The 27,259-nt window shown below is 32.9% G+C and overlaps 2 protein-coding genes and 1 pseudogene across 2 annotated transcripts; 1 reads left to right on the top strand and 2 right to left on the bottom strand.

The window, feature by feature from the left end:
• Window positions 1–7,020: 7,020 nt before the first annotated feature.
• LOC130734062 (pathogenesis-related thaumatin-like protein 3.5) lies at window positions 7,021–9,488 on the bottom strand (annotated as a pseudogene).
• A 335-nt stretch (window positions 9,489–9,823) lies between these two features.
• On the bottom strand, window positions 9,824–12,909 carry LOC130734063 (uncharacterized). Its single transcript, XM_057586356.1, has 2 exons — window positions 12,745–12,909; window positions 9,824–11,936 (listed from the first exon to the last, which is right to left on the bottom strand). Exon 2 carries the CDS (start codon window positions 11,873–11,875, stop codon window positions 11,438–11,440), a length of 438 nt encoding a protein of 145 aa, XP_057442339.1. The 5' UTR covers window positions 11,876–11,936; window positions 12,745–12,909; the 3' UTR covers window positions 9,824–11,437.
• A 1,299-nt stretch (window positions 12,910–14,208) lies between these two features.
• LOC130734061 (probable ribonuclease P/MRP protein subunit POP5) lies at window positions 14,209–18,970 on the top strand. The gene is made up of 3 exons (XM_057586355.1): window positions 14,209–14,639; window positions 14,770–14,907; window positions 18,440–18,970. Exons 1-3 carry the CDS (start codon window positions 14,462–14,464, stop codon window positions 18,586–18,588), a joined length of 465 nt encoding a protein of 154 aa, XP_057442338.1. The 5' UTR covers window positions 14,209–14,461; the 3' UTR covers window positions 18,589–18,970.
• Window positions 18,971–27,259: the final 8,289 nt, after the last annotated feature.

Below are 27,259 nucleotides of genomic sequence, written 5' to 3'. Positions count from 1 at the left end.
CAATATTTAATTTGCTTAGCAATTCTATTTTATGTTGTTGTTATTATTGGTTTTCTTTATACGTTTTGCTTCTTGAACAATCGTATTGAAACATATTTCATTGTGAATTTAATAATAAATAAATAAATTAAAGGAGTGATTAAAAATCATAACTTCTCACATTACAAATTAATAAACGCATTTTGATGATTTTTTCCTACATTTACTTTTATTCCTTAAATAATCACGCGCATTTATGTGTTTTTGTATTTAAAAATTAAAATTTAAATAAACGTATTTTTCTACTATAATTTGTAGAAAAAAATTATTTAATGTTTGACTTTTTTTAACAATTTGATTACTAAACTTTAGAAAATAAAATTTCTAAAATTTTAATTACTTATAATTTCATTCAAGGGCGTACTCCTGTTCAAAAAAAAAGAAGTTACATAACTATAATGAAATTATAATTTAATTAATGTTTAAATGCTTAAAAGAATGAATAACCATCACTTATTATAAATATTCCAAATGTATTGCATTAATAACTAGATATTCTAAAATAAATACAAAAGAACAAAATAGTTTAACATCATTAATTACGTTCAATTATTTTTATAATGAATATGTTAAAGTTTATCATTAATTCAGTTGACTAATCTTAAAAAATTCATGACAAAATTAATTTTATTTCCTTAATTACAATGATTTCATTAGATTTTTTCTCTTTTGAAAACACAAAGATTTAATTATATACTTTAATTAATGCTTAAACGTGAAATTAGTCATGCATTTAATGATTTTTTACTGCATTAACTTTTAGTCAATTAATAATCACGCGCATTTATGATTTTTAACCTTTAAAAATTAAAATTTTGAAAAAGGTATTTTTCAACCTTTATTGGTACAAAAAAAACATGATTTAATGCTTGACTTTTTTTTTTAACAATTTGATTATTAAAATTTATAAAATAAAATAAAATATATTTAATTGCAGTTACTCCTCTGTTACTAAAAAAAGTACTTAACTACAAAGAAATTATAATTTAATTAAGTTTTAATGGGTAAAAATAGTAATAACCATAATTTACTCCAAATTTATTGCATTAAATTCGATATATTGTAAAATAAATTAAAAATAACAAAATAGTTTAACTGCATTAATTACGTTCAATTATTTTTAGAATGAATCCGTAAAAGTTTTTCATTAATTCGGTTGACTTATCTTTAAAAGTTCATGACAAAATTTATTTTATTTCCTTAATTACAATGATTTAATTATATAATTTAAGTTACGTTTACAAAAAAAGTATTAGTCACGCATTCAATGATTTTTTTCTGCATTAACTTTTAGTCAATATATAATCAAGCGCATTTATAATATTTAGCATTTAAAAAGTTAAAATTTAAATAAACATATTTTTCAACCTTTAATGCGTAAAAAAAATCATATTTATTAAAAATATACCAAATTTATTGCATTAATAACGCGATAAAGTACATTAAATTCAAAATAACAAAATAGTCTAACTGCATTAATTACATTCATTTATTTTTAACAAGTATTCGTTAAAAATATATTTCCTTAAAACCGTTGACTGCTATATAGGAAAATCGAATAAAAATACTTTTAAATTAGAATTAAAAAAAAATTAATAACATTATTTAATTTTAAAATTCATCCATCACAATTAAGTACATTAATTACATCTATTTATTTTTAAAAAATAAGCAACAACTTAGTAATAATTTTTTAATTACAATTACTTGATTATATACATTAATTATACAAAATTATGTGCGTTAATTAAGTAAATAAAACCTACATACATAAATGAAAAATTCGGAATCAAGTAAAAATTGAATAACGCATTAAATTTTTTAAATTTTTCAACTTATACTAATAAAAATTCGAGCTTCAACCAAAAATAAAAATCAAAACAAAATCAATTAGGAATCACAGTAGAGTAATAAGCCTATATATACTTTAGTATACATCTCCTTTGATACACAAGTTCAGGCCAAAATCAACAGACGTTAGTTTTCATCTCCAAAACTTCCATGCATCATGAATCCGAACTATAGCCTACTTGACCAACTAACTCGTTTAGCACATGATTGGACAATTGTCGTTCGAGTAATAAAGGTGTGGTTTGCTGAAGAAGAGGAGGAAGAAGATGAGGAAGGACACGACAGTTCGTTCTATAATCTGTTGTTGATGGATCGAAAGGTATGTAAACCAGAAACAATTTCGCTATTATTAAATATGTAATTGTATTTTAATTTTATTCATGGACATAAATTCATATGTAACTCCTTCATTTCTAGGGTCAAACAATCCATGCAGAGTGTAGGCGTAACCTTCATGAACGTTTTGCCAACAGAATCACGGAAGGTTTGGTATAACGTTTTGAATATTTCTGGGTATGACATAATTTCCGAGGTCTTAGTGCATCTATGCATATCTACAAGATACACTTGCAAAGTAGGACAATGATGATTCGATATAATAAAGATGTGTTTCCTATGCGTGATCTGATATTTGACAACGTGCATGAAATTCTAAATCCTGACTTTGATGAGCGGTTTTTAGTTGGTATGTAAATAAATACCTTCATTTAAATAACTAAAAATACATCAACACTTCCATGTATTGACATTACCATTAAACAGATGTTATGGGAGAAGTAACGCACGTCGGATATTACAACGAATTTGAGCGGAACAGAGTCCATACGCAGAGCAGAGACATTGAAATTGAATCTCAATGGTAAATTTGCTTTTATCAATAACAAATTAGTATTATTAATTTCTATAAATTCCTATGGAAGAAAGTTAACAACTTTTATTTAATTTTTTTCCAACAAAAAAAATTAAATGTTTTTTATACGGCCAATTTGTCGACGAATTAGATGCACTTCTAAATTCAAAAGACCACAAACATGTTGTTATTATCATATTGTTGGGAGTTTTAACAATTCATCAAGGTACATTTAATTATTTTGAGCAACAAACAAACATAAACTTCTATATGATAAATCAACATGTTCAAACTTAAACTTACAATCGATCGCTAATATTTTTTTTCCAGGGGAATATAAACTAACTGTTGGGTTAAACTACACTAAAGTATTGTTCAATCCTGACATTCCACAAGCAGTGTCCCACAGAGAAAGGTATGTATGTCCTGTGGATTTCACATTATTTTGAACAAATTTAGATGACAAATAACAACATAGTTTTTGTTTCTTCGCAGATTATTTGAGTGTGACGCAGTTCATACTCAAGTAATGAACGTTGTGATTGAAAGATTAAACGTTACTGAAAAAGATGAGTTCCTAACGCTTTTCCCAAGCACAAGTATTAAAAATTTAATTACTTGCAGATCGGTATGTTCTCATCACTTTTAATTTAATTTATTATACATTTTTTTTATTAAAAAAAACAGACATTGATTATCATTCAATGTTTTAATTAAATAAAACAATTACTTATTATGTTATTAACTTATTATTAGTGAATAAATTATTAAATTAGTAAATAAACATTTAATGTTAGTACACTAAACAAAAATGCATTTTAAATACAAAATTCATGGGGTTAGAGTTTTTTAAACACTAACTACAAACTTAAATACTTATTAAACTAATTTAATAATGACCTATTATGGGAAATTAACAACACATGAATAATGAGATAAAATAGCAATTAATTAGACCATAAACTCTTATACTCTTTCATTGAATTTAATTGCTTTAAATTCATAACGTTATAATAGGAAAAAAGATTTTGATACACGTTTTGAACATTTTTAAAAAATATTAATTCATAGTCAACAGTTAAAACAACAACTAATATATTCAATTCTTAAAAAAAAACGTTTTAATTTTTTTATAAAAAAAATGATGGAACACTTATTTAATTTTTAAAAAAATTTTAAATTTTAATCAATTTAAAAAAACTTCTTTAAAAGTAAATACCGTATATAAAAAAGAAAAAAAAACTACTTAAAGTTCTTTTAAAGAGTATTTTAATTATCATTTAATAAATATAAAAACTCTTATATAAACGTATTTTTTTTTGTTACTATATAAACGTATTTGATGGATCTTAAATAGTGTGTTTTATATTGAGTTATAAAAACAGTAGACTCTATAATCACTCCTTTTAGAAAAATAAAGTTTACACTATACAAATTTAATTACTTTTTCTATAAATAAATTACTATCTAAAAAAATAACAACAAAATCAAGTACAATCATTTCCCATTTAAAAAAAACATGTTACTAAGTATTTACATTTAAACGTATTACATTTACATATGTTATCATCACTGTTAATCTAACAATCAGTTGTAACTACGAATTTTTTTTTTTTGCATTTTATTCATTTCTACAGCGTACAATATTCATTATATATGCCATGATTAAGAAAATTTAGAGCACAAATGATTGGTATTACCATAACTGTGAATGTCACTCAGCAGCATACTCTGACGGAGCACAATATTATTGTGAAAAATGTAACAAGCATGTCACTCCTAGCATACGATAATCTACAAATTCGATAAATAAATTAATTTGTAAGATATTCAGTTTATTTAATTATTAATGTTTACATCAGGTACAAATTGTTGCTTAATGTTGCTGATGATACTGGATCTGCAACGTTTACCGTTTTTTATCGCGAAGGTTGTTATCTGATGAACAAAAAAGGCAACGAGATATTGGAAAAAATGGAAAAGGTAAACATAGTAATGTCAAAAAAAGGTACATTTTCATTGCTCACTTAATTCATAATATATTAATTTTTTCATTTTAATTTAAATTCAGTGTAGATCGGGAACATGGAAGATTGAAGGGAAGGATAGATGCGGAAGGTGGTTTAAATCAGCATTTAACGTCTTGAAAATTTGCAAGGACCCACAAATAATTTCAAAATTCAAAACAAAGGTAAAATTTTAAACTCTTATTGCTAAATAATGATTATTTATATCTACATAATGAATTTTGATATTTCCGATTCAAATGTAAAATCTCTGATTGAGGTGTTGGTCATCACTATTGTCAAATAGGTTTGTTTTAGACATTGGTCATCATTATTTCAAAATATGTTTGTTTTTCAGACAATCACTAAAAGTGTTAAACGAAACACACCTCCACCTATAATTGAAGACTCCAACACACTTATTAAACGTCGTTCAGACGATAGATCCATAACAGAAGTTGTTGGAAGTAACGATGCAAAAATATTCAAAAAGATTAAGTTTTCAAAGAATTAGTAGCATTTCCTCAAGATGGTTTACAAATAAAGAGCCTATGTGCTAAACTTTCACTTTGATGTCTTTACCCACGTTGACAATGTGTTTTTTTTGGTAAATTGACCTTGGTGGTAACTTTCAAACATTTTGACATTTGTTTTTCGTATATTGACCATGTTACTAAAATATTCAATAAATCGTTTTATGTTTGCAAATCTTCATGCATACGTCAATTTAAATGTGCTTTCGACCCTTAAACACATTACTTTGCAAAAACAATAACCTACACCACAAACGTGTAAAAAATGAAAAATAAACCAAATACCTATATAGAATAAATTAAAAAAAGATATTAATTGATTAACAAAAAAAAATCCAAAATTAAATTCCCCGTGCAAGGCACGGGTTAAAAACTAGTATGTTATTTAATTAGGTCTTAGTAGGATTGAATATTAGTATCCATCTGTTCAAAAAAAAAAGAATATTAGTATCCATACCCATCAGACTTTATGACTAACTACTCGCACTAAAAAATAAATCTATTTAAGGAATAAAAATCCCAATATAGTCTCATTTAGTTACCTTAAAAAAATGCCTAAAAAAATCTCATAAAATTTGTCCTATACGGACTTAATTCAGGTTTATGCTAACATGTGAAGCTCTTGTTGCTTTTGTTATAGAATAAAATAATGGGAATTGCTCAGGTTTTTGTTTGATGCTTTATAATCTCTACCAATGAGGCCGGCCTGGGGTTTAGATTTTACGCCTCCCAGACCAGCCACATATTAAAGACAGAAAAATTGTTATTTAATTATGTGTGGCCATAATCAATTAAAACACCCAGAATATATTAAAATAAATTTTATGCTAAAATTATTTTTGTTGTATTTGAATTTTTTGATACTTTGTTGATGTGAAAATTTCTTAGTTGTTTACTCTTTCGGTCCAATTATATTTGTGATGAAAAAATATCCCATTTTATCAGTATTAACTATGAAGCCATCCTCAATAAATAAAGTTTGAAGAAGATATTATGGTTGGTACTTGGTAGTGCGATATCGAGTATTACCACTATAGAAGTGGTCAAACTCAAGAGCACTTGGCTTGAAGCCTTGATCAACAGCGATGAATCGTGTTCAATAAACCCCCCACACACATTCTCAATTGCAACTTTCCCAGCATCCATATAATAATTGAATTTAATTATTATGCACCGACACCAGTCATTTAATTTGAATTAATCAATTTATCATGTTTTAATTAAATTTAAATTTAAAAATATTTAAAATGAAAATAATTCTTTACATCGAATAATTATATATTCACACCTCACATTTTTGAGGTGTGGAGAGGTGGAGGAAGAGAGAGATAGGAAGAAAGGTGAGAGAAAGTAAAGATGTGATAGGTGATTTGATGGGTAGAGAAAAGAGAAATAGATAGAAATGAAGGTGGAAAAGAAGTGAAGAGGTGTGTATATATCATAACTCATTTACATCTTCAGTCATATAAAGAGGGGAATGGGCCTCTTTTCGAATAAACAAAACTTTGTTTCTAGGGTCTTTCAAGGATTTAGAATAAATGTGGGCCAAAACTGAAAAACATTTGGTTTTTCAATTGGGTAATCGATTGTGAACCTATATGATAACATGTCATGATGAGATTGTGTAACTTAGGAAAAAAAAAGTTATGCACATTAGGCGCCTCTAGACTATTGTATAAAGGAACATGTTAAAAATATAATATATAGCTCTTAATATGTAGTTTGTCCAACAACTTTAATCTATTCGGAATTTGGGATAGTTGGTTAATCACTAAACCACCTAAATGTAACAAGGAAAAGCACAAAGACAAATAAATGGGTCGAAGTGTTTAATAATTACTTCAGAGGATTCTCATATTCTTGTTTACACGATTTGGTTATTTGGACCATGTTTCATTTTCGCTGCTCACTGCTTCTATAAAATTTCCAAGAAACACTTGTGGGATTCTCTGCTGGCATTGTTTCACATCATTGGCCATGTCTTTGCAGCCAAAACAGAGAGGGTGGCCACCAAGAGAAAGATTGTCACTTGAAAGGGAAAGATAATATTTGAAGCAGAACTGGCCTGCTGAATCTTCTGATTGGGCCATCTAATTGATGGTGGTGGAGGTGGAGGAAATGCATCATTTTTAATCCTGAATTGTTGTAATGCAAAATGTTGGATTGAGTGTTAGAATGTTGTTTTCTAGTATTTAACATTAAGTACATATTTGAAAATTCTCCTACAATTGAATTTAAAGCCAAAATCAATTATGACGAGATGTTTATGTGAGTAGTTTCCGAATGTCAGAATTGATTCTGAGGAAAAATAAGTTGATCCAAACATGGTATAAATTGGAAGAGAATGGGAAAATGACCCAATTTCATGGAGAAAATATGTACCTATTGCTGTTGGGGCAGAAAACAATGTCATATTCATAGGCTTTGCAAGTGAAAGTGCTGGTGCCATCATCAAATGCATAACTATAAGCTCTTGGACAAGCCTTCTTGAAAATGGTGGAATAATAAGAGGGTTGGCATGTTGTTGGGTTGGCAAATTGTCCACTGCAACAGTACTGATCCGATCCAAATGCCTCACAAGCACTCTTACACCCAACAACACCACCTTGGTATTCATCTCCAACAACAACCTGAAGTTCTTTTGGACAACCTGCAAAATCAAATTTTTTGGCGCAGCGATAAGAAGTTACTACCATGTGACTGAGATCACATATTCAAGTATTGGAAACAACCTCTTATGTAAAAAATAAGGTAATGTTGTGTACAATAGACTATATGGTCGACCCTTCTCCGGATCTGCGCATATAACGGGAGTTTTAATGCACTCATATGCAATGCTTAAAACATGAATTGGATGTTATGCATAAAATGAAACTCATTATTAATTTGGTGCTTAACTTTGTTACAAAATCTGTCATTTGGAGTTATAACACTAAAATGTAAGGATAAAAATGAAAATGAATAACATGTATATAGACATAAAATGTTTTAACCATATCTAATTATTGGACCTAATGAACTATGTTAGAATTTATAGTTTCATTTTAAATGAAAACTTACCTCTATTTATATCAGTGACACAACCTGTGGCATTACAAGCACCACTTCCATAAACACCTCTTGGTTGAACAAGCAGTGGCAGATTGTAGCCATCCACCATGCTGACATCATAGTAATCTTGTATATCACCTTGACCAAGTGTAATCTCAAACAAGGAGGTAGGGGGAGCTGCACCACTTCCATCACATTCCAGCCTTCCACCACAATCACCTGTTAGGCATTTGCCAATCCCTGTTGCATCAAATGAGCAGCCGGTCCTTGCCCATATCCTACCGGACCACCCCGGAACACTTGTCAGTTTGGCAATCTGGCCTGATTCCAGCCGGAATCCGGTCGATGAGAGTGGTGGCGTGCCAGCGCCGGAGAGTGTGCCTGGCCATATAGTATCAGGGCAGTTGTTGGTTATGGTGAAAATGGAAGAGAAAGTGCAAGATGAGAAAGTCAAAAGAATTAGAAGGAAAAGGGGTAATTTCCATGATACTACTCTTAGCATTTTTTCTATGATTCTTGTTGGTATTATTGGTTGTGTTATTGGGTTGGAGCTAGAGGAAATTAATGAATCATAAATGGGAAATCCTCCATATATTTGTAATTTAAGGATTTCAGTGCCATGTCTTGTGATGAGAGTTTCTTTGGCATTAGAAAACCAAAAACGTTACTTTGCTTTAATGAAATTGTCAGCCACAGTACTACCTTTTTGGGTTTAGTATTTCTTTTGTTTTGGATGGCCTAATCAAGAAGCAATTCTTTGCCTTTTGCTATTTCATGGGAAATTGTACAAATAAGGAAATCTATCTGAAACACCTGATCAGAGAATCATGAATTTCCATCACAGATTGCATAGGATGATCCTATAAAGAAGTGACCTATGATTCCTCAAATCACAGACAGAAGAATGTTGACTAGGTAATACGTTAGAGGGCAGGGAAACTTCTATAGTACTTCAGATTTCAGAACATTGACATATAGCAACTATCGAACCTTTTCACACGAGACAGAATAACTTTTCAACAATATATTTGACCTCCTACAAGGCTACAACTAATGATTATCAACTCCACCTAACCACATAACAAAGTACAAACTTCTGGTCTAAAGCTGGTAGAAGTTTGGTTTTGATTTTTTTTTTCTTTTTCAGTTTGAACAACTTCATGTAATACTAATAATTGAAAATATTGAGTTCTGTAAAAAAAAATAAAGAAACAGTTCCTCAACAATTTTTTTTTTAATTCTATATTAGAGTATAAAATTCTCCCTAAGAGGTTGGAAAGGCTTGAAAATTTCAAAGCAAACTCAATCAAGATTTCAAACCTATTTTTCAGGGTACAGTCGAGTAAAAAGCAGGCAAAGTAATTGGCATCATTTAAAAACCCAAAAAAAAAATAAACCACTATTAGTATAGCTACCTGAATAGTTCCAAATTTCATTGGTTGGGAATTGGAACCGTATGCCATTAGCATAATGTATGAGACAAGGATGTCAAATGTTAGAAAATGAAAAATATTTTACAAAGCTCTAGCTTTCACAAATATCAGAATCAGAGTTGTTCTGCTTATTACATGTGCTTGTGACATACTATTAGAAGTAGAAACCACAAGTCTACAACATAAATCATGAACAAGGCAATTTGGAGAATTTACTTTCTATCCTTCCACACAATTATAAGAGAAATAATATGCAGGTATGACAGATGGAAGATGATTACAGTATCCTAGTAAGGCCTCTCTCTATTTGCTCAATGCCACCTCAGTGTGTGCAAGAAATAGAGTACTAAGTGGAACCTCAAGCAGAATAAGCCCACGCTATGTGCGAGGTCTAGGGAAGGGTCCGACCACTTGGTCTATCGTAAACCTTACCCTGTTCTTTACATAAGAGGTTGTTTCTAGGACTTGAACTCGAGACCTCAGTCACACACATGGCAGGTTCATGAGGTCTGAAATTTCAAAGTAAATCAATATTCAAGATTAGGCATCCCTTCTTCTTCAGCTTTCCACATTCATGTTTGTATCATTTCTGAAGAGCATCAAATCATAACTGTTCTTGCCTCAGTTCTTTTGAAATCCAATGATTTCAGGATCACCCGCTTAGTCTTTTAACTATTTATCACCCCCATTGCTTTCCACATTCATGTTTGTATCATTTCTGAAGAGCATCAAATCATAACTGTTCTTGCCTCAGTTCTTTTGAAATCCAATGATTTCAGGATCACCCGCTTAGTCTTTTAACTATTTATCACCCCCATTGCTTTCTGCTTCTCCAGACTTCAGCAAAGACAGAGATTCAAGCAAAAGTTGCAATGCCTGTGCCAATAAGAAAATAAGACAATTATCAATATTTCATGGCATAACATAAAGCAATTCAATATCATAAAAAAATATTCAGCATTGCAACATAAATTCTTTGAATGCTCCTTGCAAGCATACTTCAGAACCTGCACAAGTTACATTAACCTCAATCAAATCACAAACAAAAAGTAATTGAAAAGTGATTAACATATGTGAAAATGTGAACTAGATCATCACCCTTGAGCCTGTAACAGAAATGGGAAGAGTTAAAAAGCAAAACACAATTTAGTCTTCAACAAATAAAATACCAAAATTCTTCAAATGAAGAACTGAGAGTGGTGAGAACCTGGTCTTACATCAAGTTTATCAACATAACCCTAAATAAATTTATCAATAGGGCAAGATTCAAAATTGCTTGCTATTGAAAGAATGCTAACTCAAGACATTAGCAATAAGTATGCTAATACTAAAATATGGCTACTTTGCGACACACTATCAGAAAAAAGTGAGCACATTGCTCATACACACATCCTGTAGTAAGCCATAGCAGTGAGATGCTCAATAAGGTTAACAAGAAACTGCCCAAAGGTCAAAGCCCCATTCAACACTCAAGTTAATTTAAATGCTACATTCCATTATTGCTAGAAACATAAGTACTTCCTACATCATATGGGGACACATCAAGTCCACCAATAAGTAACTCATAATAGTTCAAGTTCTGTTATAGATACTCAGCTGATAGAAAAAAGATAAAAAAAACTTCAACAGAACATGAAAAATGATAAAAAGTCTTTTCAGTTATATAATAGACATCTAGTTCAGATCCATGCCATCTCCAACTTGGCTGCAGATAGGACTGACAGCAGAGAAAGACCTCTCGAACGGAGAAGGATGAAATTGTGCATCCCTTCTACGCTTACAACCACCGTTATCAACGGGTGAATTCTCCGCGTCAAGCTTTCTGCGAACACCTCTCACCGCTTGCTCCTCCACCAGCGTGAGGGGGAACATTTGACCACTTGCCAGGCAAAGAGAGCTGTGGTTATCATACACAATTCTCTGGTTACAGTTTTTATCACAGATGTGAGTCAGCCCTGTTATCTTGCAGCGAAACATGTTTCCACAAACACGTTCATTTTCGCATTTCCAGTTGCATTTGTGAACAGGAATTGGACCATCCTGACCCAAAATACTTGACAGATAAATAACATTTGAAGGAGCTTCAACCACAGATTTTCCATATACCTCCATTTCCTCAGTTCTAAGATCCCAATCTAATACTCTCCAACTTCAAAGACCTAGCCTGAATTGTCTGCAAGACCCACCACAACAACACAGATTTCAGTCAAATTCAACAGAAATTGACCTTCTTGGCTCTAAAGAGGTATAAAGACTTAAACACTTCTACAACCAACCTTATCTTTTAAACTAATTACATTTAACATTGTTTGGAAGCAATAATCTAATTCCACCATCCTCGATTACTAATCATTCCCTTTCAGAAGAAGGTTCTAACACGAGAGTTAAATGAGAAAACGGCTTCCATACATTAGATCTTATTCCATTTAAGTAACAGAAGAAAATCTAACAAGCTTATGACAACCATAACCAAAAGTAAAATTTTGCAGTTGAGATGAGCAAATGCCAAATGGGTTCTCATGAAAAATCTAATTCACAAAAGCATAAACAAATCACACATATTCCATCTTTCTGTCTCTCCCATGCTGACAAGACAAACCATATTTATTCTAGAGACAAACACATATCCACAGGAAGCAGATCTAAACAAAGGGCAGCTAAGATTTCCAAAACAAAATACAGCATCATCATTAACACATGCAATTTACAAAATTAATAAGTCATCCTTCATTAAAAAAACCTAGAATAAGCATGTGATAGGAATAAATATCTGCAGATACACCCCCTCAAAATTAATCATCCTCATTCCCATCACACTGGTATACTCATTCCAACCCCACAATTTTAGACAAAAAAAAACATGAATAATATATAATTGTAATCAATAAATTACAAAAAAAAGGAAAAAGTGTCTTTATACAAAGATACTTGAATGAAAAGAAGATGATAATAACAAGTGGACCTAAAGAAAATGAACTCACATGCTCTTCAACAAAGTCAAGGTGCAAAGTCCTGCTCTTCAGTACCTACAAAATAAGGAAAGAGAAACAACAACAAAATCACCAATAAACAACAAAAAAGCCTTCAACTCTCTCTCTCTCTTGAGAACCTAAGCAAACCTAACAAAACTGAGCAAGGAATGAATCACGATGGGTTCATGTATTTATAGAAAACCAGACACTATTGGACACTGTGCACTTGTGGGACACACACACACCAAGATAGGACAAAACAAAATGCATGTTAAATTTCGGGTAAATTGTAACCCAAATGCAAAACATGTTATAATCGGGTCGGGTCATACCAAGTGTCAACTTCTCCATCAATTTTGGATTAACTATCGGATCTGACTCCAACGTTCTCTCTCAACCCATCAACTTTACCAAAAATAATTCATTTCACAATTTTTTTTTACAGAGACAAAAAAAGTTAATTAAAAAATGAATAAATTATTTTCCCTTCTCATAAAAGATGAATAAATATATATATTATTTTTTAAAGAAATATATTACTTTAATATTTTTTTGAAAGAATTTCTTTCTGAAAGAAAATATATTAACTTTAATATAATAAATCATTTAATAGTTCAATTGACCTTGACCATATCTTCTAAAGATATTTTTCTTTTCTTTATAAGCTATAATTATCAATGTTATTATTTATTATCAATAATTATTTGTTCACACCTCTAAATGAGGTGGAAAGAGGTGGAGGATGAGATAGTTAGAAAGTAAAGAAAAAATAAGAGAAAAAGTATAAGATGTGATAAATGATAAGATGATAGAAATAAAGATAAAAATAAGTGGAAATAAAGTGTATAAATAAAGAGGTATGTATACATCATTACTCATTTATTAATCTTGAACACTTTAATATGTTTTAAGTCAACTTAGAGTTATTAATATTGCTACACCAAAAACTCATTGATATTGATTTCCATTTTTTAGAAAGAAATTAAATGTTTAATGTTTATTTTAAGGACTTTTTTTATTATATGTCATATTTAAATCTGAGACTTATTGGTATTTAGAGATATTTCAACCCAACAATCACTAAAGAGCCATTTTATCTATCATCGATTTTAAACTTTATCGAAAGTATAATTTCATTTTCAAAGTGTGGATAATTCAAGCTTAGAACTTATAAATAAAGAAAAAAATATCCTAAGAAGCATATTTATATTAAAATGAACTATCTTTCAAAAAAAAATTATTAAAATGAACTAAAATACTATATATATATATATATATATTATTTTTTATCTCTTAAAAAAGAAAGTGTAAGTTTTGAAATAAGAGGAAAATATAATACTATAAGCTTCTCTCATGATAATACTTTTTTTAATTAATTTATTTACAAACTATTTAAAATATCTTCAAATTCTTTCTTTTTTTTTTATCAATCTTCAAATTCTTCCAAAGCGAACCGGATAAGGAGGAGAGATAAAGAAGGCTGTACTGTAAACTCTTCTCCAATCAAAATTTGGGCATAAACCCATGACCCGACTCCGACCCGTTTCTCTTAATCGGACCTCATCATTCTAGGGTTTTTCTCTTTCTTCGTAGCTGCTACCTCCACCTCCATCCATGGTGATCTAACCATATACAACAAAATTAATCATAGCATAGCTTATATATACCGCTGAATTTCGATCTGAGAATTTGAATTTTCGATTTTGCGTTTTTGGGGTAAAAAATCATGGTGGCGTTCAAAAATCGATACATGGTGATGGAGGTTTTTGCGAACCCTAATAACGATCAAGTGGGGGGTGACCCAGTTATAATTACCCAGTTTAATGTCACAAAAGCTATCAAAGATAGCATCTTGGTGAATTTTGGGGAGTGTGGTTTGGCTTCATCACTGGGATCATTGCAGGGTGAGTAAACTAAAAACTAGTAACAAGTTTGCTGCTAATTCTTCTTGTCTTGTTGATATCTGATGAAATTTCTCTTATTTGATGATTTTCATGATTCATGGTTTATGTATTTGTTTGTGTGTGTGTGCAGTTAAGTATGTGAATCCAATCACTAATGTGTGTATCATTAGGACTTCAAGGGAGGATTATCAACATGTATGGGCTGCTATTACAATGGTCAGAAGTATTGGAAATTACCCAGTGATGTTTAACATGCTGGATTTATCTGGTAAGAGTAATTACCACATGATTTGCATGGTTTTTTCCCCCCTTACCTTTTACAATTTTTGTTATAAAAATATTGGATCAGGGAAAAAAGAGGATTTTAGGTAGTATCTTCCCAGAAAGAAAATTGGGAAATTCTGGTCATTTTGCTTCATGCTATCATCTCCCATTGTCATTGAGTTGTTAGAGGAAGTGAAGAGATTTCTAAGAGAGAACTAAAACTTGCCTGATTGCAAGCGCCACCGGCCACGTACAAGGGGGTATTTATAGGTACAATGGAAAACTCTAGACTCTCTTCTAGGATCTTCTTAATTTAATACCAACTACAGATTTTTCTACCCAACTCTTTAAGTATTATTCATTTAGATTTTACATAGAACACTCATGAAGCTATCTAGAACTATCTATTTCAAATTATAAATATCATTTCTCCCCGTTACTTTGAAATTTTCCTTTTCATACCAAGCTTTGCTCTGAGTCTTTGAAACTCTTCAAATTTTAGTGCCTTGCCTTCATGAAGATATTGGCAAATTTGATCTTGTCTCCTGATATAGTTGAGCTCCACTTCCTTTCTAGCAATGCATTGTCTTATAAAATGGTATCTTGTGTCTATGTGCTTGCTCCGCTCATGAAACATTGGATTCTTTGCAAGTGCTTGTGTTGGTTAGTTATTAATACAAGTTTCCTTAGCATTCTTCTTAGCCTTGTATACCCATTTTACTCCAATTGTTTCATGACCCTTGGGAAGAGTTGTTAATTCCCATGTCTTGTTCTTCTTCTCTATAGACTTGATCTCTTCTATGGCTTGTCTCCACCTGTTGTCTCCACCTGTTATCTTTCACAGCTTCCTCAATTTTTTTTGGCTCTCTGTCTATTAGAAGGTAGTGTAATTCGTCAAGATCAAGAGTGACTTCATTGGACCTTTCATAAATGTCATGTATGTCTCTCATCCTTTTTGGCCTTTTACTTGTGCTATGCATCCAAAGTCTTGGCACTAGGCTTCCTCCCACTCCATGCTTCTTGAGGGGTTTGACTTTTTAGATTTGAAGTTGGAGAGTGTTTGGACAAATATACTGCACAAGAAACCGCTTCAGCCCACAGCTCCTTAGGCATCATTTTATACTTCAACATACATCTAGCCATGTTTAGAATGGTTCTATTCTTCCCCTCAGCTACTCTATTTTGCTGAGATAACCAGGAATTGTCAATGGATGACGAGTTCCACGATTCGCACAAAAATCGTTGAACTCCTTTGAATTGAATTCTCCTCCTAGATCATATCTCAAATCTTTGATTTCATAACCACTTTCCTGTTCTACAAGAGTCTTGGAATTCTTAAAGGCAACAATTGTTGTTGCTTTAGAAAATAAACTCATGTTTCTCCACTAAAATCATCAATGAAGAGTATGAAATATCTACTCTTCCCAAATGATGGTGGATTAATGCAGCTGCTTTTGGAAAAAAAAACTCTGCATGATTTCCAAGGAGGCATCCTTCACATAATTTATTAGAATGGTTGATTAGCGGCATCCCATTCACCATTTCCCTTTTCCCAATGTTTTAAGAGTCCAATGTTTAAATGGCCAAACCTCATGTGCCAACACTGGGTCTCATCTAGAACACTAAGCTTCAAGACTTTGCTTCAATGCTTCTTAGATTCAAGATAAACAGACTATTTTTTTGGTATGATCACCTTAGCAATTAAATTATTATTTCGATATCTAAGCCAAAGATATTTATCTTCCAGTAGAATCTTGATCCTTTTTTGAGAAGTTGGCCTAAACTCAAAATATTACTTTTCATTTTAGGCACATAATAGACGTCATTAATCATCTTATGACTTCCATCTTTGGAGGAGATTAGAATTGTACCTTTCCCTTTAATTCAGACCTTCAAGCTTCACAAGTTTCTCTTTATATCCGCACATATGAGTGCTAGCACCATTATCCAAGTACATCATCTTGGGAGTTACGGAACGGAGGATCTCCTCTATCACACGTACATCATCTATTTTATCTATATATATCTTCTGTTGATTAATAATCTTCTTTACTCTTGAGAAATAATCTGCAATTGTTTTGGATTCCTTCATCTTCAAAGCTTCAAAATCACCCTAGTGATTAAACTCGTATCTTCTTCTACTTCTCACCGTGTTGTAGGGATTTTTCCAAAATCTCTCCAGCTTCCTTTGAGGAAGTAGCGTAGGCAACTTTCTCAAACATGGAAGCATTGATGGATGAGATTGAGGGCTTGTTGATCTTTCTTCCTTGTCTGTGACAGAATATCCTTCTCAATTTGAGACAACCCTTCATTTTGTAGCTCCTCATAGCCTTTCTCTATGATCTCTCATGCACCTTGAAATCCAAGCAATGCTTTCATGCGAAGACAACATTTTCACAATTCTCCTTTTTAAGACAAGGAAATTGGAAACGCGTGTATCCATTGCTCGCCATCTCTCAAACACTCTCTATGCTTTTCTCAACTCTAAGATCAAACCAAGCTCTTGATACCACTTTGTTAGAGGAAGGGAAGAGGTTTTTAAGAGAGAACTCGAAAATTGCTTGATAGCAAATGCTAAGTACAAGGGGGTATTTATAGAGAGGTATAATGGAAAACTCTAGCCTCTCTTCTCGGATCTTCTAAATTTAATACCCATTATTTTTCTACACAACTCTTTAAATGTTAATCTTCTAGATTATACATAGATGATAGAACACTCATGAAGCTATCTAGAACTATCTATTTCAAATTATAAATAACATGAGTTTCGTTCAGAGTTCATTTTAGTCTTTGTAATCACCAAGTCCTGTTATACAGAACACTACTTTTGTCGGAAAACACATGCCTATGTATGATCCTGTCTCTAGAATCTTTCATTGAATTACAATAATAGCAATGCATTTTTCATTTATAATTTATATTTCATTACCAGTTCTATGGCCCCGTATTGTCGGTTTTTCATTTATGATGAAATTTATTGTCAATTAGCATGATACAAAAACTGTGAATTATGAAATGGGAGTCAGCTCATGAGCACAATTAGTGTTAGAAATACTAAAATTAAAAGATGTGTGCCTTGGTATAGACTAAACTAAAGAGTGAATTGAGATTTTGGATTTCTCGGCAATAGTAGACAACCATTCATGGCAATTTGATTGAATGACATGGACGGTGTTTTAGTTCGAAGATTCCTATGAAAAAGGTGGAGGAACTTTTGGAGGGAAGTTGGTTCACGGGAATTTGATATCCATTGTTTGTGTGGCGTGGACCTTGTTTTGGAATTTACAAATATAGATTAGCATTGCATCACTTTTCTTAGTTTCCGATTAGTAGCAATTTATTGATTCCTTGATGCATCGTACTATCACACTGTAGATTAGTTTGATTTACGGAACAGTATCCTTACTATCATCTGAATGAAGCTCCAACAATCTTCTCTTTGTTTCACCAATTTGATTACATTTTGTCATTGGCGATATGACTAATATTTATCTTTTCCGACAATCCTGATTTGAAATGTTACCCTTTTGGTTCAGGAAGTTTACAGGCTTGTAAAAAAGCCGCTTTGAAGTGTGAGGAATCAAAGTTTGAGCAGTATAAACTTAAGGTTGGTGATCGATTCTCAGATGATGATACTCATCGCATAAATAGCTACCTTGACCGTATCAAAGTTCTGGAGCACTGAATATTTGGCCACCGGCAAGTGCCTCATTAAGCTTTCTCAGTTTCTCGCAATTAGATTGTGTTCAATCACAAATTGCCCACAACTCTAGGTGAGGTTTAAATCTCTATAGTCATAGGTTTTGTGTTATCTATGCTATGCTAGTTCAATGCACACAGCAGATACTGTCTCACTTACCATTTCTCCTGGAGTGTACCTGTGGTAATACCTAATGTATGGAACAGAGTTACAGAGTTGAACCATGAGAGAAGAGGCTTGTAGAAATGTGTAAATTTGCAATTTTGTTTGCTCTTATAATTAGAAATCAACTAAATTTTATTTGTCTTTAACAATGATAAGATTTTTCATATTAGTTCGCACATGAATAAAAATCCTTGTTAATCTATTTATAGATTTTATAGAAGGCATGATTCTAAAGGGATCTTTTTTTTTTTCTTTTGATTTATGGGACTGCATCTAGTTTTTTCATTTCTCACTTCAAATTTCTGATATTTATAGGAAGATATGCTTACCAAAATGAAAATGAGAAAATTTTACACTTTTTCTTCACAAAATATAACTTAAACATACTTGATAAAAAATGAAATGGGTAACCAAATAGGCCTTATTGATTAGCATTTTTTTTTTGTTACAAGAGGAAGAGTTATTGATTAGCATTTACAACAACTTCAATGATAATGTTTTGTATAAAGGAAATTAAAGCCAAGTATTCTTATCAAACTTTTCTTCTCTGACCTACTCCCTCCAGAGAGCTTCAGCATAATTTCAGGATATGCATCAATCTGTTCATGAATTTTAACAATTTTTTTTTCCTAAGATTCACTGGATCAAACTCATGCTTCATTGAAGTTCCTGGGTAACAATTATACAGTCCAAAAAATTACAATTAAGACAGTCATTAATAAATCCATATGTGGGCATGCAGCTCACGTTAGAGGTGTTTATAAACCAATTCAATTTAATTAAAAATTCTGGTTGCAAAACAATTTTTTTTGTCGAAATTCGTCTTTTCATTCATAAACAAGGCAAAAGCCCATTCAGAGGCACGAAGCCCAAATACAACTGTTTTTCATCTTCCTTTCATCTTTCTTCTTTTTCTTGCATTATTCTTCTGTTTTCCATGTTAAAGACTTCATGATCGTCAACTATGAATGCATCTGAATTGGGATATCTACAATGATGAAAAAAAGAAAAAGAAAAAAGTGACTAGCTCATACGTGTTTTCTACTTTGTCTGAATTTATTTTTATTTTAATTGAGTGTGATTTTTTTATTGGTCGTGCTCAAATATGAGATGTTTGGCTTGTCCTCCACCTAGAGTTACTCTACCGCAGTAGGTGCCATCCTGCAACAATTCCAATTCATGCATATTTGAGTTAGAGGCATGGTAGTTCGCATACTTGGGAAAACATCGGTTGGGATACGATTGTTACTGATACAATATTATTTTTTTACAAGACGAAATGAAAGTTTTTTTGGTACAGTTTATAAAAAGTAAAAAAGATGTGTGACTAAGGTACCACGGATTACTGATATGGTTGAGATTAAAGTAGTGTTTGGTCCGACTTATTTTTTACTTTTAAGAAAAGTTGTGTCAAACACATTTGATAATAAGCTCTTAAAAAACAAGGTTTTTATTTTTTTACAAAGAAAATATAAAAAAGTGACTTTTAAGTAAGAAGTTAAATGAGTGACTTTTTTCAAATAAGTTGTAGAGACATGACATCTACCATCCACCATCTCCCCCACTTCAAGTCAACCATAACCTCCACCACAACCGTCCACACCACCATCGTTGCCACCGCCACAACAACCAACACCACCACCACCTCCATTGCCACCACCACCATCACATCCACTACTACCGCCACTCTCCACCCTCCATCACCACCACCACCTTTATTATCACCTCCACCACAATCGTTCACCACCACTATCGTTGCCACCTTCACGACCATCGTCACCATCGCTGCCACCACCACCACCACCTTCATTTCCACCACCACCATCACCCCCACTATTACCGTCACCCTCCACTCTTCACCACCATCACCACCTCTACCATCACCCACCATCACCTCCAATGCTACCGCCACCCTCCACCACCACCACCACCATCTCTACCATCACCTCCACCACAACCGTTCACCACCACTATTGCCACCGCCACTTATTTTATTTTAAAAATTGTAGAATCCTTTATCTGTGCATCGCGCAGAAACAGCCTCGATCCTAGTTGTTACTAATGTGAAGGTCGAGCCAATTTTACTTCTACTTATTATTATTATTATAATCATTATTATTATTATTATGAAGGCCCAAGGAGCTTTGGTTGAAGAGGTCGTCGAGGCTCCACGGACTGATCTTTCATTGGAAAGGGGCCCCTCTATGGTATTTCCGGAAGCGCGGGGGTTCTGATCGTGCTTTGACAAGAGCTCGAAGGGTCTTTTTAATTGCCAAACAAGTAGGGGTTGTCACTGAGGGTTCTGAAGAAGAAGTCATCCAATCTTTGGCTGACCATCTCGTTGCCAGCCATCCGAGGCTATATGGCGATCCTTAGCGTAACTGCTGGGTGTTAGCAAGCTTTTTAATTTTTATGGTTTTGATTGGTTTTTTTTTTCTAGGCTTTATTTAGCTGTCTTGTGCTTTGATCTTGCAACTCCTTTATGTTTTTTTCTTTTTGGCTGGTTTGGGCTCTTCTTATTTCCGAGGACGGTTGTGTTGGGGGGTTTGCGTTTCTTTGGGTAGTTTTTTAGGCTTTGGGCGTTTTGTTTATCTGGCGTCTCTTTTTTGATCCCGTTGAGGAGGGTTATGTATTTGACTATTTCTTCATCTTTGAACATATATATATATATATATATATATATATTCTCTTTCAAGAAAATTATTATTTTTAATTGTTTTTCCCAAGTTGTCATGATAAATGAGAAACTCATCATCAAAAAATTTTACAATAAAAATTTATTAACATCTATATATATTAGAAAAGAACAACTTCTAGCATGACGTGTCGCTCTCACAGGCCAAGTTAGTTGTAAGGCCCAAGTTTTTCAGTTTATACCAAGTGAATAAATTCTTATTCACCGGTAGGTTTGAAGCATGGCAAAGGGAAACCTGAACAAGAGTTTAGTAAATGAAATAAATGTATGAAGGAGAAAGTTCAGGAAAAGTCTGAGGTTCGTATTGAAGTCGATAAAAGTTATAGCACGATCGTTTTACGCTTAAACCTAGGTCAGAAACCCTAGTATATATAGCTAATTTTCACTTTTAGGCACGACGGAAGTTAATTCCAAAAATCTTCAGAGAAATATTAGAACTTCTCTTTTTCCATATATCACAATCGTTTCGAGGCGAAACTCTAGGATCTACGAACGTCCGATTCCAATCATCGGAAGTTTGCCGAAACCGAATCCCTGGTATTTCAAAACCCTAGAATTCTCGACAATGAAGACTTTTTCTATTCAGAGCTTCAAATGAATATTCCACACGCGTACACCCATTTCTCTTGATGATTTCAATCTTTCTTCCGAAGGAAGTTTTCCATTTCGACATCCGATGCAAAAAGCAACTTATCGGGTAAAATAGTTTTATACCGACTATGCTTTAGTTGCCAAAAATACAAAGAGACCTCATTTTAGTTTTGGAATTCTTTCGCTAAAACATATCTATTAATTCACGGAGAATGACGCCGGAAAAATCAGATTCGCGAAACTTTCATTTTCCCGCGAATTTCCATCTTCTATATATAGCAAACAAGTGAGAAAAAAACACAAAACTCCTCCATTTTCTCTCCTCAAGGCCGCGAGTTCATCCAAGGAAGAAGGAAGAAGAATTTTCTTCATTACTTTCTTGATCGTTGATCCGATAGTTGCTGCTTCAAGGTTTCGAGGTATAGTCGCTAATCCTTACCTCTGATCGCTTTTTCCATAGCTTTTCTGTAGACTTTTCTGAGCTAATAGTTTATGGGTTTTTGCAAAACTATCCCGAATCTTTCATTTCTGATTCTAAACCTCTTCTTTATGTGCCCAAGATCACTTCTGCCGGATTAGATTTTCCGTTATGTCGCCGGAATTCCGCCGGAATCAATTTTAGCCTAAAATACCCATTTTTGGAGTTTTTGGAGTAAAGCTTCAACCTTTAGGCTGAAAACTATCGCCTTAGCTTAGTGCTAGTAGGATTAGTTGTCATAAACGTCGTTGGTGACGTCCCTGCAAAATTTGGTTTTTGGGATTTCAGTTTTGAAAATCCTAAGTTAAAAATCATGACCAAAATACCTCTGCGACAGTTTTTGATCCGATAATTTTTCCGAGTTCAGAATACCCTTAGTTACGGCTAATGAAAGCATAGGAACCAAGTTTGATCGAAGAAAAACCGAGCCCCATAATTGCACAAAGTGGCCGAGCCCTATTAGGGGGGAAGAGGAAAATTTCCTTTTCCGAAAACTTGTCTTTCGCGCTAGATTATCGTACCTTAGAGTATAGATTACTTCGAGTAACCTTAGTAAGTATCGATAGCTTAGTTTTCGATAGACTCTGATAGTATTTCTGTGGTTTTGCTCTAAAGGTGATTTTGAGGAATTCCCAGAGGAGCAAGCCTTTGATTGTGAACAAGTGTTAGGAGATCGTCCTGGAGAATCTACAGGTGAGGGCTTCTCACTGAATCTCTAGTTAATGCTTAGGGTCGATGTTTTCGACATTGTTTATTGTTTATGCACTGGATTGTGTGTGATTGGAAAATGTTTTCTGAGGCTTCGGCTGACAATGTAGATGATTCATCTACTGAATGTTTTTGAGATTGACTTACATGCTATGTGCTATGTGGGTAATCTAGGATGTGTGGTGCATGCTTTATATGCTAAGTGCTAAGTGTTTATGATGCGATTTATTGATATATGACATGTTGTTGATTGTGATGATTTAAATATGCTCTGTACTGGAATCTGAGATTCTGAATGGTGAGAATAGCGGGCAGGTCATGCCGATTTTATTTTGAGAGTTTTGAGAAAGTTTGATAGGACGAACGAGGTTCGGGCCTTAATTTTGTTTAGTGGATCGAGACCTCCTCTGGAAGCGACTTGGGATTGGGAGATCCTAAAAATGTATAAGACTTGCGATAAGACAAAATGGAATCTATTTTATAAAGAAAATTCATAAGACCTTAAATAACCTCAAAATCTTTAAGTAATGATAACAACCTCGAAGGAAGGCATTGGAAGTCAAATCATAGTTTTGGAAAAACGAGGAGTGTCGTCGGATCCAAGTGTTGAGTTTGTTGTTGTGCTGTTGGAGCAGCGTTTGTTGTTGTGCTGTTGGAGCAGCGTTTATTGTTGTGCTGTTGGAGCAGCGTTTGTTATTGTGCTGTTGGAGCAGCGTTTGTTGTGGTGCTGTTGGAGCAGCTATGTGTCGTTATGAAGTGTGTCTTTTGGTCGCAGAATCGACTTTACCTTAGGGTAAGCTTTTAGAGACTTTAACTTCCCTAGAACACGTGGCGACGTGTCGAGTGAGGACGGAGACGTTGTTTGACTAATCATTTTGCATACATGCAACATTAATGGGGTATTAACACAGGACGTACTCTGGACCTCGTCGGTTTCCAAAATGGTCATAAGACCCGGAATGCCGTGAAAGAGCGTTTATAGACGTCTCTTGTAGCAGACCGAAATGGCAGACCTACGGGTTTACTGCTGATCTGGCTACCTTTGTGTGGTGTAAGAGGCACGCGGGCCGAAATGGTTCCACCGTGGCTGGTGTTAGGGCTGATCCGTTTGATGTCCATCCCTTTCTGGAATGCATGTGGTTAACTGGGTTAACCTGCATATCATTTCATGCCACATGCATACTGACTTAGTGATGAGTGTGTTTGATACTTGTTAGTTCTACTGGATGCATGTTAACTGTGTTTTACTGTCGTTATATTCTTTGTGGAATAATGCAACCCTAGGATGTTATCCCTAGTTATAAGCCTAAGTGGCTAATCCTTTAATGGTATCTATTGGTGGTATTATTTATATAATTCTTTGGAGTTGACCCTCGCGTCTTCTGTGTGTGCTTTGGCGAACAAACGCCCTTTGTCAAATGTCTTTGGCGGGCTGATTCATGATGGTTCATCCTTCGGGAGGAACTAGGGTTGAGATGCAGGAACTGGAGCGTATCGCGGTTGCGAGAGGAGGACAGATGGTGTATGTAGACTAGGTCGTTCTGGATTTCGAATTCGGACGACAATCATGCTAGCATGTAGGATTGAGTGTTAGTGTGAGCTCCTCGAGATGGGATTAGTGTAGGAGTAGAGTCCTAGCTCTGAACATCATTTGTTCCTTTGGGAACAGGGTAGTTTCCCACCTATAGCTTTTTGTGTGGTTTCTTTACGGGAATCACAGGGAGTTGGTTGGACTTAGGAGGTCTTGTTTTAGGCCATCTGGGCTGACTTATTCTCAGTTTTGAGGGATGGTGTTGCGGACACTTCACCTTTTTATTTGGTTTGTACATATTGCCTACGGGCGTTACAGTTTTCTTTCCGTCACTGGAGGTTACTCGTGACGAGGTTGTTACTTACAGCGGGGGCTGTTTATATATTGTATATTAGTTTTATTACCTTTTAGCATTTGGGTTTTATTTAATTCAGTCTTGTCTTAGTTATTATCGAAAAAAAAAATATTCACGTTTTTCCGCATTAAGTTTATTTTGGTTACTAAAGTGACGCCACCGAAATCGGGGTGTTACATTAGTGACGTGTCGCTCCTAGATTAATTCTCACTTAATTATTTACACGTCAGCTTTTCCACCTATTAATTCTCATTTAATAATTTACACATCAGCTTTTCCACCTTGGCCCTATTTGCCACATTAAATTTTAGATTTGATTAGGATTTAGGTTGTTTATTTCTTGATTTAATCTTAATTTATTTTTAATTTATTTTTAGAGCATTAATTAATTTTTATGGTATTTTTATTGAATTTTCGGATTTTTAATTAATTCAGAATTTTATGAGTTTTTATTGTGATTTGCTAAATTTTGATAGTTTTTATCTATATTTATTTAGTACCTTTTTAAATTTTAGATTTGATTAGGATTTAGGTTGTTTGTTTTTATGTATCTTTGTTAGATAGTTTCTGTTAAAAAAATCTTCCTAAAAAATATTGTTTTTTATATAGAGTATCAATATCAATCTATATTAGAAAATAAAAAGGGTTAGTAGAGCAAAAAAAACCTTCATACGTTCTCTATCTCTAAATACTCACACAATTTTCTCTATTTCTCCCTTCTTCATCTCAACCATGGCAAACCTCAAATCATATATGCTTCAAAAACAACATGGACCTTCACTCACTTCAATTAAATTTTTCATTATAAATTTATCCCCATCACAATTGAGAATTTTTTTTATGGTTACCAAGGGAAATCACAATTGAGATTTGAGAGTGCATGTTCTTCAAACTCAAAAACGAGTTTCTCACTTCTTGTTTCAGCCTCTTTGTTCCAGGTATGTAAAAAACAATGCTTTGTGGCTTTGTAGACTAAGAATTGTTATCACTCAAAAGTCAAAGGCATATCATTTTTCTCATATCTCTGGTAGTCCTTCTTCTTCAATTTTAATGATTCTTTCATGTAGTTCTAGAAGTGTCTTTTGTTCGCCAAAGCATGTTTTAACCCATTCTATGTTTCATTATTATTGTTTTGTAATGTTCATGTATTAATGTGTTTGTTGATAAAAAAAAATTAACATTGATAGATGAACATCCCATTTATTTTTTTTTCATTGTTATGTATGTTATTTCAACATTTATCTGTTCTCACTGGTCATGAAAGGTGAATTGTTTTCCATCTGTTCTCACTTTTTAAGGGGGGATTAAAAGTTTCTTTGATGTTGTAAGCTTATGAATTAGGCTAACCAGATCTTGCTGCAGTGTGTTATCCAAATCTTAAGGTTAATGGCCATAAGTACGTACTTTAATTTGAGGCATGTACTACTAACAAAGATTGAGATATAGGTGCATTTGAATGTATGTGAACATTTATACAAACATAGTCTTAGTGACTAACATAAGCGAGGTGAGATCAATAAAAAAAAATATTGTGCATATAAAATAAAAATCAGAAAAATTCACTTAAAATACCATAAAATTTAATTAATACTCTAGAAATAAATCAAAAATAAATTAAGATAAAATCAAGAAATAAACAATCTAAATCCTAATCAAATCTAAAATTTAAAAAGGTATTTTTTATGAGAATATAATTAACTTGAGATCAATAAAAAAAATATTGTGCATATAAAACAATAGAAAATATATATTTTTTAATTAATCGAGGTATGTGGAAAAGTAGTGCATGTGATTCATTTCACCTTGCAATTTAGATTTTTTCATAGTTTGGGTGAGATTCTTCTACAACTGAATACCTATAGGTTAGTGTTAATTTGGAATTGCCAAATCCTATTGCTATCAGGCTGATTTAGTGACGTGTCGTTCTCACGTTAATTCTTAATGACGTGTCATTCCCACGTTAATTCTCATAAAAAAAATTCCACGTGTCATTCTCAGGTTATTTCTCATAAAAAAAATATATTTTTAAATTTTAGATTTGATTAGGATTTAGGTTGTGTATTCCTTGATTTTATCTTAATTTATTTTTTATTTATTTATAGAGTATTAATTAATTTTTATGGTATTTTTATT

This window comes from Lotus japonicus, chromosome 1, assembly GCF_012489685.1.
Source record: "Lotus japonicus ecotype B-129 chromosome 1, LjGifu_v1.2".
NCBI lineage: Eukaryota > Viridiplantae > Streptophyta > Magnoliopsida > Fabales > Fabaceae > Lotus > Lotus japonicus.
The sequence above is the reverse complement of the archived record's forward strand: the minus strand, read 5'-3'. Positions and strand labels throughout refer to the sequence as shown.

Bases quoted from the DNA above. Each gene is read 5' to 3' on its own strand.
- LOC130734063 (XM_057586356.1), bottom strand. From the start codon at position 11,875: ATGGAGGTATATGGAAAATCTGTGGTTGAAGCTCCTTCAAATGTTATT.
- LOC130734061 (XM_057586355.1), top strand. From the start codon at position 14,462: ATGGTGGCGTTCAAAAATCGATACATGGTGATGGAGGTTTTTGCGAAC. The intron at 14,640-14,769 runs GTGAGTAAACTA...GTGTGTGTGCAG, and splicing joins ATCACTGGGATCATTGCAGG to TTAAGTATGTGAATCCAATC. The intron at 14,908-18,439 runs GTAAGAGTAATT...CTTTTGGTTCAG, and splicing joins TAACATGCTGGATTTATCTG to GAAGTTTACAGGCTTGTAAA.